The sequence below is a fragment of the Microtus ochrogaster genome, chromosome 15 (genome assembly GCF_000317375.1).
Source record: "Microtus ochrogaster isolate Prairie Vole_2 chromosome 15, MicOch1.0, whole genome shotgun sequence".
NCBI lineage: Eukaryota > Metazoa > Chordata > Mammalia > Rodentia > Cricetidae > Microtus > Microtus ochrogaster.
The window spans coordinates 5,074,096-5,085,951 of NC_022017.1; the positions used below are offsets into that span (position 1 = coordinate 5,074,096).

The 11,856-nt window shown below is 54.1% G+C and overlaps 1 protein-coding gene across 1 annotated transcript; it reads right to left on the minus strand.

Moving 5' to 3' along the window:
* Window positions 1–6,635: 6,635 nt before the first annotated feature.
* On the minus strand, window positions 6,636–11,095 carry Aqp2 (aquaporin 2). The gene is made up of 4 exons (XM_005353912.1): window positions 10,736–11,095; window positions 8,070–8,235; window positions 7,506–7,585; window positions 6,636–6,845 (listed from the first exon to the last, which is right to left on the minus strand). Exons 1-4 carry the CDS (start codon window positions 11,093–11,095, stop codon window positions 6,636–6,638), a joined length of 816 nt encoding a protein of 271 aa, XP_005353969.1.
* Between the last annotated feature and the right edge of the window lie 761 nt (window positions 11,096–11,856).

The window sequence follows — 11,856 nt, forward strand, 5'->3', positions numbered from 1 at the left end:
CCGCACAGCGGCGGACCCGCCCGGGCCACGTGACCCACGCGGCGGTGTAGACCGGCCCGGCGGCCTGGGTCGCGCGCATCGTGCACTCCACGCTGCTCCCGCGCCCTCCTGACCGACGTACGTGCCCGGGCTCCCTGGGCAGCTGCCTCCCGTCGCACAGAGCTCTGGAAGTCCCTCTCGTCGGCCTTCACCCGCGGCCCGGGACGGCTGACAATCTTTCCCTTTTCTGCTCCTTGGGCTTTTGGTCCAGCTCCTCCTTTTCCTCGCACGACCAGGGCATCCTGACCCGGCTTCACCCACGGCCGGGCCAGAGTGATGCGACTCTCTGAGGACAGCGCCTCTTAGCTCCCTATCCGCCCGTGTCGGGGGCGGTCCGGCGATCGTGGGCCTCTCCCCGGTCCAGCCCGGCGGGAGCGGGGGCGTTGGGTAGGGAACACAGTGCCAGCCTGCCCTGCGCTTGGCAATCCTCGACGCCACGTGTGGCAGTGTCGGTTCTAGGCAGCAGACTCTAGGAGACATTCTCCATGGCAGCCCTTGGGAGCCCTGGGGTGGTGAGCGATTTGGGCTTAGGGAAGAGGCCCTGAGACTGGGGTCAGAGTGAAGGGTCTTGGCCTCTCTTGTTTCTGACCCAAGAAGTCCCTCACTTTAGACCCCCGCTTCCTTCTCACTTCCTCCTCAGCCAGACTCTTTAGGTCCATTTAAACCCTCATTTAGTTTTGGTCGCTCTCCAAGTCGGCTTCTAATCCTTGTTGGTCTTTCTTCCAAACGTGGCAGTCTCGGTTTCTCTCTCTCTCTCTCTCTCTCTCTCTCTCTCTCTCTCTCTCTCTCCCCACCCCCTGTTCATTTCTGCTCCCTCCCACAGTCTCTTTGCCGTTTCCTTTATTTCTATCCCTTTTTGTTTTCTAAGTCACCCTCTTTCTGCCTGTTTCTCTGACTTTTGGTTTCTGCTTTTTCCTTCCTTTTACAGTCAGCCTGGCTATCACTGTTTCTGGCTACTCTCTAGTTCACCATTCTTAGTCTCTTAATCTGTGGGTCTTTGTTTTTGCCTGTCTCTATCTCATTTTCCTATGTCTGACTCTCATACAGTTTGTCTTTCTGGTCCCCACTCCCACCGCAATCAAGTGCTTCCACATTCTAGGACTGGGTGACACATTTTTCTAGTTCCCTGCTCCCTCTTGTCCCTTATCTTTCCCCTCTGGGCTTCCAGACCTCCTCTGCTGCTCTCAGCCAGGTTTGGTATGTGTGGAAGGACAGAGAGCTTTCCAGGGCTTGGGGACAGGGCAGGGACCCACCTCAGGGCCCCCTCTGCCCTCCACCATTCATGCTTGAGCACTTTGCATTGTGCCAGCCATAGAGCAAGGTTCAGGAAAGACATCTCATGCTATGATCCATTTAAAAACCTCCCAGGGCAGTTACGTCCTAAGGTGCAGCCGGGAGAGAGAAAAGATACGCATGTCCAGCAGAGGGTGAGAGGAGGCGCCTGCAGAAAAGCAAGACCCTGGAGGAGGGACTTTAGGCCAGGTGGCAGCTAAGAGGCCAAAGAAAACAGGGTCCAAAGAAACCCTGCTATTGTTTCCCATTCTGCCTGGCATTTCCTGCTGAGCGACTCCTCCCCAACGGCTCCAGTCAGGTGGACTGTTCTTTTCTCTGTAGAGTTGCAAGGCTATGCCCCCAGCAGGGCAAGGCAGCTGCTATAAGGATTTTCTTTAGGGCTTGAGGTTCAGACTGGAGAAGGGCCACAATCACTTCAGAGACCTGGAGGCCAGACAACCCCACCCCCTCTCTGTAGCTCTTAGTTTGCCTTCCCTAGGCACCGCTCTCCTTTTTTAAAAAATTAATTTTTTATTTTTCTTCACCTTTTTTGTCCAGGCACTGTCTTACTGAATCTGTAGGTCTCACATTCTATTTTCCCCGAGTGGGCAGAAGTCAGAGCTCCTGGTAGTCTGGCCATCAAAGGGCGTTCCTGCCTGAGAATGAGAGCCTTACTAAAGGACCGGGAAGGCTAAGAACTTGCTTTTGCTGGGAAGACAGCTCAGTGGTAGAGCCATTGCCTAGCATGTGTGGGGTCCTAAGTTCAATTCCCAGTGCTGGGGAGGAAAAAAGTTAGTTTGGGTCAGGCATGGTAGCTCACACCTTTCATTCCAGTCTTTGGGAGGCAGAGGCAGGCAGATCTCTGTGAGTTCGAGGCCAGCCTGGTCTACAGAGTAAGTTCTAGATCAGCCAGAGACTACATAGTGAGACTCTATCTCAAAGACAAACAAACAAAAGAACTAGTTCTTGCCATTTTCTGGATTAAAATATAAGCTGGAATTGTCTCTTTTGTGCTAATTATTTAATTCCAAGCAACCTTGTGAGAAGGCCAGAACTCAGAAGTCACTTGCTCAGGCTGGCACAGTGGCCTGGGATAGAGACCACAGATGTGGTCACAAGGAATGGCCTTGGTGTAACCAAAGAAGGCCCCATCTGTCAAGGTCCCCCCAAGGGCAACCGGTTCTGTTTCCAAGGATTGCGTCTGAGGCCTTTTCATCTCTCTAACCATCAGGGTCACCAGGTCCCTTACTGGAGAAACGATGCGAGAGAGTTTCTGGCAAAATTATGGAGACATGGGAAGAGAAAGAAGCCTATTACCCCAGAGTCTGGATGGAGCCTCTTACCAGCAGAGGACCAAAAATTTCAACACAGTTGGCAACTTTTGCTTAAAGCTTTCTCCTTTCCCAGCCACAAACCCCCAGTTTTCTAGCCTCTCAGGGAAGATGCCATTTACAATAAAAAAAAGACTTGTGAGACGTGATGTCTCCTGGGGTTTTCTTATCTCACTGTGATCCCACCCAGGACACCTCAGGAGCTCCTTTACAATAGAGAGAGGACTCAGACTAGTCAATAATCCCGACGCAATTAACATTTGCTTAAGGCTTTCTCCTTCCCAGGTTACAATTAAACCTGTAATTTTCTAGGAATCCTATCAGAAACGCCCTTTACAGTAGAACAGCACATCCCAACCTCCTTGTGCAGCTTCCAGTTTTACTTTTTCAGACCCAAGGCCTCCCCAGAGCCACTTCCAGAGACACCCTGAAATCACACTTATTGAAGAAAACCAGTTTCTCGGCACCCCGTTGAGAGTCACCAACGTGTCCTATATGGCTAGCACTCAGACATGTCACTGGCGGTCTTCACTGAGAAGCCGGTGCCCACGTTTTTCTTCTAATAAAAGTGTCTTTTAATGAACTCCAGCCCTACTTTGTGCTGGCGTCTCCTGGAGTTCTTTTCTGTGTTCGAGCCAAGGATCCGTTTTGAACTAAGATTAAGGGAACTCAGGTACTTGTGGGTGACAACGAGGCTGGGATTCCGTCCCTGCCACTGCTGTCAGAGGTACTATATTTTAGAATAGGGGCTGGAGAGATCGTTCCCTGGTTAAGAGTATTAGCTGCTCTTCCAGAGAACCTGGGTTCGATTCCCAGAGCTTGCAATGGTCTGTAACCCAGTCCAAGGGATGACCTATTCTGGCCTCCATGGGCACCAAGCACATACATGGTGCACAGACATATATGCAGGCAACATGTTCATACGATAAAATAAAAGTAATAATAAGAATTGTCTTTGCCCTGCACACTCAAGGTCCTGACCTTCCTGTTCCAAAGGGTGTTCCCTATTTATCTGGAAAGAGTGTCTTCCTACCTGTGGCCGAGGGGCTAACATCTCTCAGAGAAAGGCCCTTCTCCCATCTCTCCTAATATAGGGACCTCTGGAAGGAGAAGGTTGGGGTGGAAATGTTAGGAACCTGGGACTGTCTCCGGCAAGTGGACTGAATTGATCATTTTTAAGCTGTGGGAGAGATGAAGCATTTATTGACAAATGAGCATTTATTGTTTCCTATATGCAGAACACCGTGTTGACAAGACCAAAAGGAAGAGACAGTAAGCCTTGCCTCCGAGGGGCTTACACTCTTCCTGTGGGCGTGGTGTACCTTCAGGGACACAGCTTGTAGACACAAACATCAGAGCAACTTTTGGAGGGATGAAGTCTTTCTGCACAAAATGGGAAACGGGGAGGATGCCACCGGGACAGTCCAGAGCTGTGTGTGTCCCCAGCTTGGGGACCTGCCTCTATGCAGTGCTGTGTCTGTCTAGTTTGGGTGTGTCTGATCTCCACCTTCTTGACTGAGTGCTCTTCAAGGGCAGAAACCACCCATGAGTCCTTGTGGCATTTCCTCTGACCCACTCACCACCCACTTCAAGACCATCTGTCCACTACATGATGGAGACTTGGACTGGGCTGAGTGTTCTGGTTTTAGTCGGGGTCTCTCAGGAAGAGATTGGGGTTTGCCTCAGAGGAAAGATGCGGGATCTTGTGTAAGACAGCCTGGGTTCAAGTCTTGGCTCTGCTGTGTATTACCTGTGTGTCTTTGGGCCAACCTTTAGGGCCTCAGTTCTAGAATCAAGTGGGAAAAGGAGCATTTGCTCTGCCTGTCTCACCAGGTTGGAATGTTGAGGGGATTATGTGGAAACAGGAAAGCCTTACATGGCTGGGGACTGTGATTCTTCCTGAACTGATGGAAGGTCTCCTTAGATGAGTTAAGACGTAGGAAGTGGCCAGCCCTGGTGCTGGGACACAGAGACACGCGTCACTCTTATTCCCTGATGCTCCTATCATTTAGGCTTCAGTCTTGGGGCGGATGTGACTCAGGAAGTGGTCCAGATACATCCTTGACCTTCAAGAGGGGTGTGTTGGGGTAAGTAGAGTGGGCTTGGGGTTCCTAAATCCTTTGAGCTTTTAGGGCAATGACCGAGAGGCAGCCCCTGAGGTCACTGACGCCACTCTTTGGAAGGCATGAGGTCAAGTCACCGTCAGCAGTTGTTGGGGTATGGGAGGGTCCTTCTCACAGCGTGCATGTCCAATGAGCCTCTTCTTGCCTCCAATGAGAAGTTTGGTCAGGCAGACACAAAGGTCACAGCTACAGAGATTTTGTTTTGATCTGGTCACGTCAATGGGGTGTTGGAGTGAGGTTGGTGCTGTGGACAGATGCAGTCAGAAGCCTTGAGAGTGTGGGGTGACACCATGGAGAAGAGGTGTCAGGCGTGAGCCTTGGATTAGTTAGTGGCTGCAGAGAGAGGAAGGGTGGCTGAGGGAGAAGGTGGAAGCCAGCCAGCACGCAGGCAATGAGGAAAGCTCAGAGCCTGGACCAGGAAGCGGCCCTTCTGTCTGGACCTTGGGGCCCCAGGGCTCCCGTATGCTCTAACTACCAATTACATGAAGTAGAGAAAGCTAGAGGTCTGGCTTTTCTGCCCTCCCCTCCTGGAGAAAGCGGCGATAATGAAAATGAGCCTAATAATGGAATCACAGTTCACAGGGCGTCTTTCTATGCATAGTCTTACTTAATCCCAGTTTAATCTCATCTGAGCCGTTGCCCTGCTCTGGTTTAGAAGACTGGGTTCCAGATTCTGGACCCGCCTCTGCCTGCTCCAGTCACTTCCTTCCTCTGATCCAGGAGAGCGCAGACTGCAAGGTCCACAGAGTAGCGTCAGGCTGTGGGAGCTGGCAGCGTGGAGCACAGGCCAGGGAGGGAGGAAAGGAAAGAGGGGACGGAGATTCCTGCGGGGGAGGGGCAACAAGTGACGGAGGGGTGTTGCTTGGTGCCTGTGGTTGCATGCCTGAGCACCTTGCCCTGCCAGCCATAGGCATGTGCTGTGTGCCAGGCTCCCGGGCTCCCTTGCGAAACCGAGTGTCTCCTTTCATGCAGTATCTAATTGCAAATCTCCCCTCGCAGGACAAAAGCTGCGGCCCGATGGAGGGCTTTTGTTTTCTTTGCCCAAGTGGTAGACTAATCTTGGGGGAGGGGGGCTCCCTGGGGAAGAGAGTCAAGCAACACCCTCTTCCCGTTGAAGAGCCCTCCCTTGGGGTAGAAAAGGAGTCCTTGGGTACCCAGTCCTCCCTTCCCCAGAGGTTATGTCTAGGGGACTTGTTCTCTAGTTGACAGGCTCCTTCCAGCAATGAGTCCTGGCAAGTCTTTGTGTCGAGGACTGTTAATTTGGTAGAGTCTTCCCAGGGGGTCGAGGATGAGGTTGGAAACCAGCTCCCCACCCCTTCCTGGACCTGACTTGCTAGGAGGACTCTTCCATAGCGGAGAAAGTGGATTTATTGCAGGTGCCAGAGTGGGCGGCCAAAGCGGGAATGAGAAATCCCGGCCCTGTATCACCATGGCCATTCAGGGTCACATTCAGGCACATGCAGACCTGCACGTGAGGAGAGAAGAACGCGGAGATGGACGAGCACTTTTACACCTGAACAAAACCAGATACCAACCACAGGCCCCCAAGGTGGTCTCTACCCACGTTTCCCCCTGCACCAGGTGCGGGCTCTCCAGAGCTCTCCTTCTCCCGCCCGCCTGCTTTCCCTCCCCACTGGCTTGTTTTCCCAAGTTCCTGGTTCCCTGAAAGAGGTGAGCCGGATGGTCGCTGGGGCCAAGACTTCGGGGTGGGGGTGCTGCCAGGTTCCTGGGAGAGCCCCTTCTTGAGGCTCACCGCGCTTGCGGGAGCTGGAGCAGCCACTCTGCACCGGGGGCGGACGGTGCGCCGGGGGAGGGAAGGGGCGGTCGGTCGCTGACTGCGCTGCGGTACGGATGGTGCGGGGCGGGGCGCTCAGGCTTTGCTCCCACGCGGCAGGCTCTGCGGGGAGTGGAGCTCCACCGACTGCCGCCGCCGCACCTCGCGCTCCTCCCAATCAGTGTCGGGCTCTAGGCCCTTGAGCACCGCTAGGCGTTCCTGCAGGCTCTTGGCCGAGGGGAACAGCAGGTAGTTGTAGAGGAGGGAGCCTAGGATAGCGCCCACCAGGGGTCCGATCCAGAAGACCTGTGCGGAGTGAGAGGAGAGGTTCTGGCACGGCTCACCCAGCCCCCCCCCCCCCAACCCTCTGTACACTCTGCTGTCCAGGCTGCGTAGGAACCGGCCGTCGGGTGCCTCTGATACCGTCAGCATGAGCTGCCAAGGGCCACTAGTTAGTGTAGAGGGTGAGTGGGCAAATTCTTAAGCCTGCTGCCTGGCTGGGAGTCCGGATTCTACCACTTGTGTGAACTTAGACAACTCACTTTCTCGGAACCTGTTTCTTTTCTTACAAGAATGTTCACTTCTTAGAGATGGGGCAATTAAACGGGCAAGGTTTGCAAAGCTCTGAGCAAAGGGCCCAGCACATACCAAGCTAACTGTTAAGCATGAGTATCATTTACTGGGTCCTGAATGCAGGCACTATGTTATGGAGATAAACTCGCTTAATTTTCCCCAAGAAAACCGATAAAATACTGACTGTTATCTTCTTTGATAACAAGGGACAGGGGAAGACAGAATCTTTGGCAAGGCTCTGAAGGGTGAAACAAATGTTTCCCAGGGCCACAGGACAAGTGGAGAGGGATTGAGAAGTCCACTCCTCCACACACCCCCCCCATCTTTTATAGCCCCCTAGTGTCTCTCTGGGATGATTTCTAGGAATGGGGAAGTCAGGGCTTTGGCCATTACCCAGTGGTCATCAAACTTGCCCGTGACGACTGCCGGAGCCAGGGAGCGTGCTGGGTTCATGGAGCAGCCTGTGAAGTAGAGCAGCAGGAGGACGGGGGGGGAGGAGTGGGAGGATGGGGGGAGGGGGTAGAGAAAAAAGGAGATTGAGAACAGGGTGGGGCAGCCTCACCTCCACCCCCTCCCAGTGCTTGGAAGCTTGGACTCAGTTTAGGGGAACCCATGATGAAAGAGAGCATGAATGGTGCACGCCTTTCATCCCAGCACTCGGAAGGCAGAGGCAGGAGGATCTCAGTGAGTTCAAGGATAACCTGGTCTACAGAGTGAGTTTCAGGCCAGCCGAGGCTACATAGTGAGACCCAGACTTAAAAAAAAAGAGTAATTAATTCCTTTGGGGTGCCTGGGAGCCCCAGTCTCAGGTTATGTGTCTCCCTTGGGCATTCTGGGAAACTGTCCCTCTGGGGAGTTGTATGCGTCTATCTCTACAATGTCCCATGTGGATGTTTCTTTGGGGGACGCGGATGTTTTGGTTCCTGCAGGGTGGCTGGAACCTGCAGCCATGACTTACTCCAAGGAGGTGGCCCAGGGTTACAGAGAAACCGATGGAGAGAGCAGGGCTGCCCAGGTTGTCACCGCGCCGCTCGTCCGTGGAGGCAAAGATGCAGATCACCAACTGCAGGGTCAGGAAGAGCTCCACAGTCACCGCCTGGCCTGCTGTTGCGTTGTTGTGGAGCTGGAGGGGGGCAGTGAGTGAGTGGAGGGGAGCTGCTCACTCTGCCTGCCCCCTCTTCTGTCCCCCTGCTCCTAGCTCCATGGAGGCCCTAGGGTGAGAGCCAGAAAACTGCCCCCTCCACTTTAATTGCAACCACTACCCCTTCTGGATCCTGGCCCCGAGGCAGGGCGGGGACCCTGGACAGCCTGAGGGTGGCAGGTGGATCCCAGAACCTAACAGGCATGGAGGCTGAGATCTTTGAGAGGAAAGACATCACGATTCAGATTTGGGGGAGGGGTCTGATTGCAGAAGGAAGCTTTGGGACTGGTAACAGAACAGTCTGTTTCTCTAGGTCACCCCGATGCAATGGGATGCAGAGGGGATCAATCTTCCTGGGGTCCCACCGTCACAGAACGTATAGTCTGGTGAGTCACCTCTGCCTTCACCTCTCCCCATTGCATTCAGAATTCTGTCCCCAGGGCTGCTTCCTGCAAATCCTGTGGAGGCAGGGTGGAGGGTGGGTGGTTGGGGGGCGGGGCGGGGGCTCTAGATACTGAAGGTGGGGTGCTCATGGTCAGTGCGGCTCCTGCTGTGGGAAAGAAGAGAACTTGGGGTTGAATTAAGAGGCCGTTTCATAACCTGGCCACACCCAGTGCTGATTTCTCTCTGGGTTTGTCATCCTGTGCCCCACGCCCTGCCCTCTGGGGTTGAGCACCCACAGGGAGGGCCGGTGACAATTCCTAAGCCCCACACTCCTTCTCTAGGTCCCGAGCTCCTAGCCTCAACTTCAAGGTCTTTCTAGGGTCTAGCCTCATGCTCTGCTCTGCTACAGCCTCCTAGAGACAGGAAAGAGGGCTTGGAACTGCCGCTTCTGAGGCTTCTGTTTGCTGGGGGACTGTTTGCTTTGGTCTCAGTGTCCCATTCTGTACAACAAGGATAAGACCAATCCTGGAGGATCAAGGATGACAAGGGCGAGCCTCTAACCCCACTCTTGTTGGCAGTGGCTGTTCAAGGGGGGCGCTCGAGATGTGGCTCTGACGTCACACAGCCTGGACTATTTCTAGATGACACTGTTTACTGCCTCCATGATTTGGGCCTACTGAATACCGGGTTAAAACTACAGGATCGGGAGACCTCAGAACTGAACTCACAACGCTGTACCAAGGATAAACTAGTATGTGACCTGGCAAAGGGCAGATCTGCGTCGAGGGCAACTTCTGTGGTCCAAGCTGACTCTTGGTGTCATCCTCAGAGAACATGAGCAGCTCGGGTGGCCACTGGTCTCTCACCAGCCTCAGGACAAATGGGCACTATGCTGCCTTATTCCAGACAGGCAGGCTTCCCGCCACCTCGCAAGATGGGGTCAATGCAGACGAACAGCCTTTGATGGTGACTGCTGGGTAGGCTGGGAGATTTGGTGGACAAGGGTTGGTTGCTCCCCACGGTCTTAGTTTCCCCAGTGTCTTCCTGCTAGAAAAAGCCTGAGGTGTGCTCTCAGGAAGTTCTTCTTTGACTCTGGATATCTGCCTGTTGTAAAACCCATCTAATTTCTAATAGCAATAGATCCATCCCTCGCTTCAGCCTCCCTAGCCTCGCTGTATTCTCCAGTCTGAAGAAGGGTGTTTTCCGTCCCTCTCATAAGGAAAGCCACTCCTTCAGATGAGGCGAGTGTGTGCAGGGCCGAGGGAACAAGTAAGTGGCGAACAGAGAAGGGGGCCTGAGAGGTTCTTGCTTTCCTGGTTTGGGGTAGGGGTCTAGTCGTGCTGAAGGGTCCCTGGATTCCTAGGCCTGCACAGATTGGCGAGAAGAAGGACCACGGCTCCATTTTCTCCTCTCAAAGTGTCCCGGACACTGCGTACCACCATGGCGCGAAGGCACCATTGCTTGGCAAGCTGCAGGCTTCTGTCGGGTTCTGGTAATTCTGGCATGAGCAAACTCTAGAATGTTCACTCCACCTTCCCAAGTCTGTTTCTTTGTTCGCGAGACAAAGCCCAGATGGTATTATTTAGGACAATTGGTTGAGGGAGAGATTATGGGTTTTGCAGCTGAATCAGGGTTTGAGGGTTTAGCACACCCTACCCACCAAGCCCACCCTCCCTTATGGAGCTGTCAGTGTTTGGCTCGTGAGGAACTAACTAGTCCTTACACAGTCAGTGCTGTGGAGAGATGTCATCCCTTCCTCTCTAGATCTCTGCAAGCACACTTGGAACTTCCCGAGGCCCCAAGGGGCTGCTTATCTGTTCTAGGGTGCTGTGTCTGGCTGCACTCCACCCTAGGCCTCCTCTGGAGTTCAACAGAAACCCGAGCATGCTCTCCCTTGGTAGGACTGGGTGCAAGGCCCCCAGGTGGCCAACAGGATTCTGCTCCTGGTGACTCTGGCTCTCTCCTCGGCTCTCCTGATGTAGCTGTGTTCCTAGCCTAGCTCTCTGTTTCCCCACTCGGCTTGTCCACACCTCTCATCCAGCCCCAGGATTCTCAGTGTCCGCCCCTCCCAGAAGGGGCAGAGCTTCAGGCTACTCACAGCATTGACAGCCAGGTCTCCGCGGATTTCTACTGGAGTAATCTCATGGAGTATCGCAGCCCCGACCACAGCCCCCAGCAGCTGGGCAGCCACATAGAAGGCAGCACGAAGGAACGAGACATGGCAGCCCACTAGGCAGGCCACAGTCACAGCAGGGTTGATGTGGGCCCCGCTGACATGGCCCAGAGCTTGAACCAAGGTGCCAATGCCCAGGCCAAAGGCCACAGCGATCTGAAGCACAGACGGCGGGGAGCTGGCCCACTGGAGGGCTGAGCCAAGGCCAAAGAAAACGAAAAGGAGCGTGGCCAGGAATTCAGCCAACACGGCCCGGGAGAAAGCTATGGATCGGAGTTCCCACATGCTGCCCAGCCTTCTGAGCCCTGGCCAGGGGTCTGGGCCACGGGAGTGGCTTTTCCTTGCCCCTCTCTCTCTTTCTCTCTTCTCTTTCTCTGGACCTCTGTGGAGGCTGGACCTTGGGCATTTATAGGACCTTTCTATCCTGGATTTGGGCACGTGGGATAGAGGAGGTGTGTCTGCCAATACCATGTTCTCCCATGGTGGCCTTGCCCCCAGCCCTGCCCCTGCCCACCCAATGTCCTATCTTACCATCTTGGCTTCCACAGCCGACTAATGTTCTCATTAATGAACTCCAGATAAGGATTGACGTCCCCTGTTTTCCGTGTTTGTTCCCTCAGCTACCCCAGGGAGCTGCCGCAGGGCCTCCCCTGCCTCCACAGTGGCAACCACCAGCACCAGTTCCTGTAGAGAAGACCGTGTCCAATGGCTTTCTCACTGACTGACTGGTCAAGGAAGGGGCAGTGCCTCATCCAAAACCAACTGTGAGGAACTGTCAGAGCGGACTGGACGGTCTTCCTTCTGGAAAGGGATGGAAAACAACCGGATGGCCTGTGACAAGTTTCCAAGGCAAAAGGCCTAGGACTGGCTTTCTCGCAGTCAATCACCCGTAAGTCATTATTCTTTACCTTCAGCCCAAAACCCCAGCCAGAGAGCAACTCCCATTGCCCCCAGCTCAGTGGCTCTGGGATCCTGGCCGCCCCGCATGGTGCAGTCACTAGGGTCAGCTGGGGAAAATGAGGGCTTCTGTTCAGCAGAGCCCACTC

Coding starts and splice junctions, on each gene's coding strand:
- Aqp2 (XM_005353912.1), bottom strand. CDS start 11,095: ATGTGGGAACTCCGATCCATAGCTTTCTCCCGGGCCGTGTTGGCTGAA. Junction 7,586..8,069: donor CCTGGGCCACCTCCTTGGAG/TAAGTCATGGCT, acceptor TCCTCCTGCTGC/TCTACTTCACAGGCTGCTCC. Junction 6,846..7,505: donor GCAAGTTTGATGACCACTGG/GTAATGGCCAAA, acceptor CACTCCGCACAG/GTCTTCTGGATCGGACCCCT.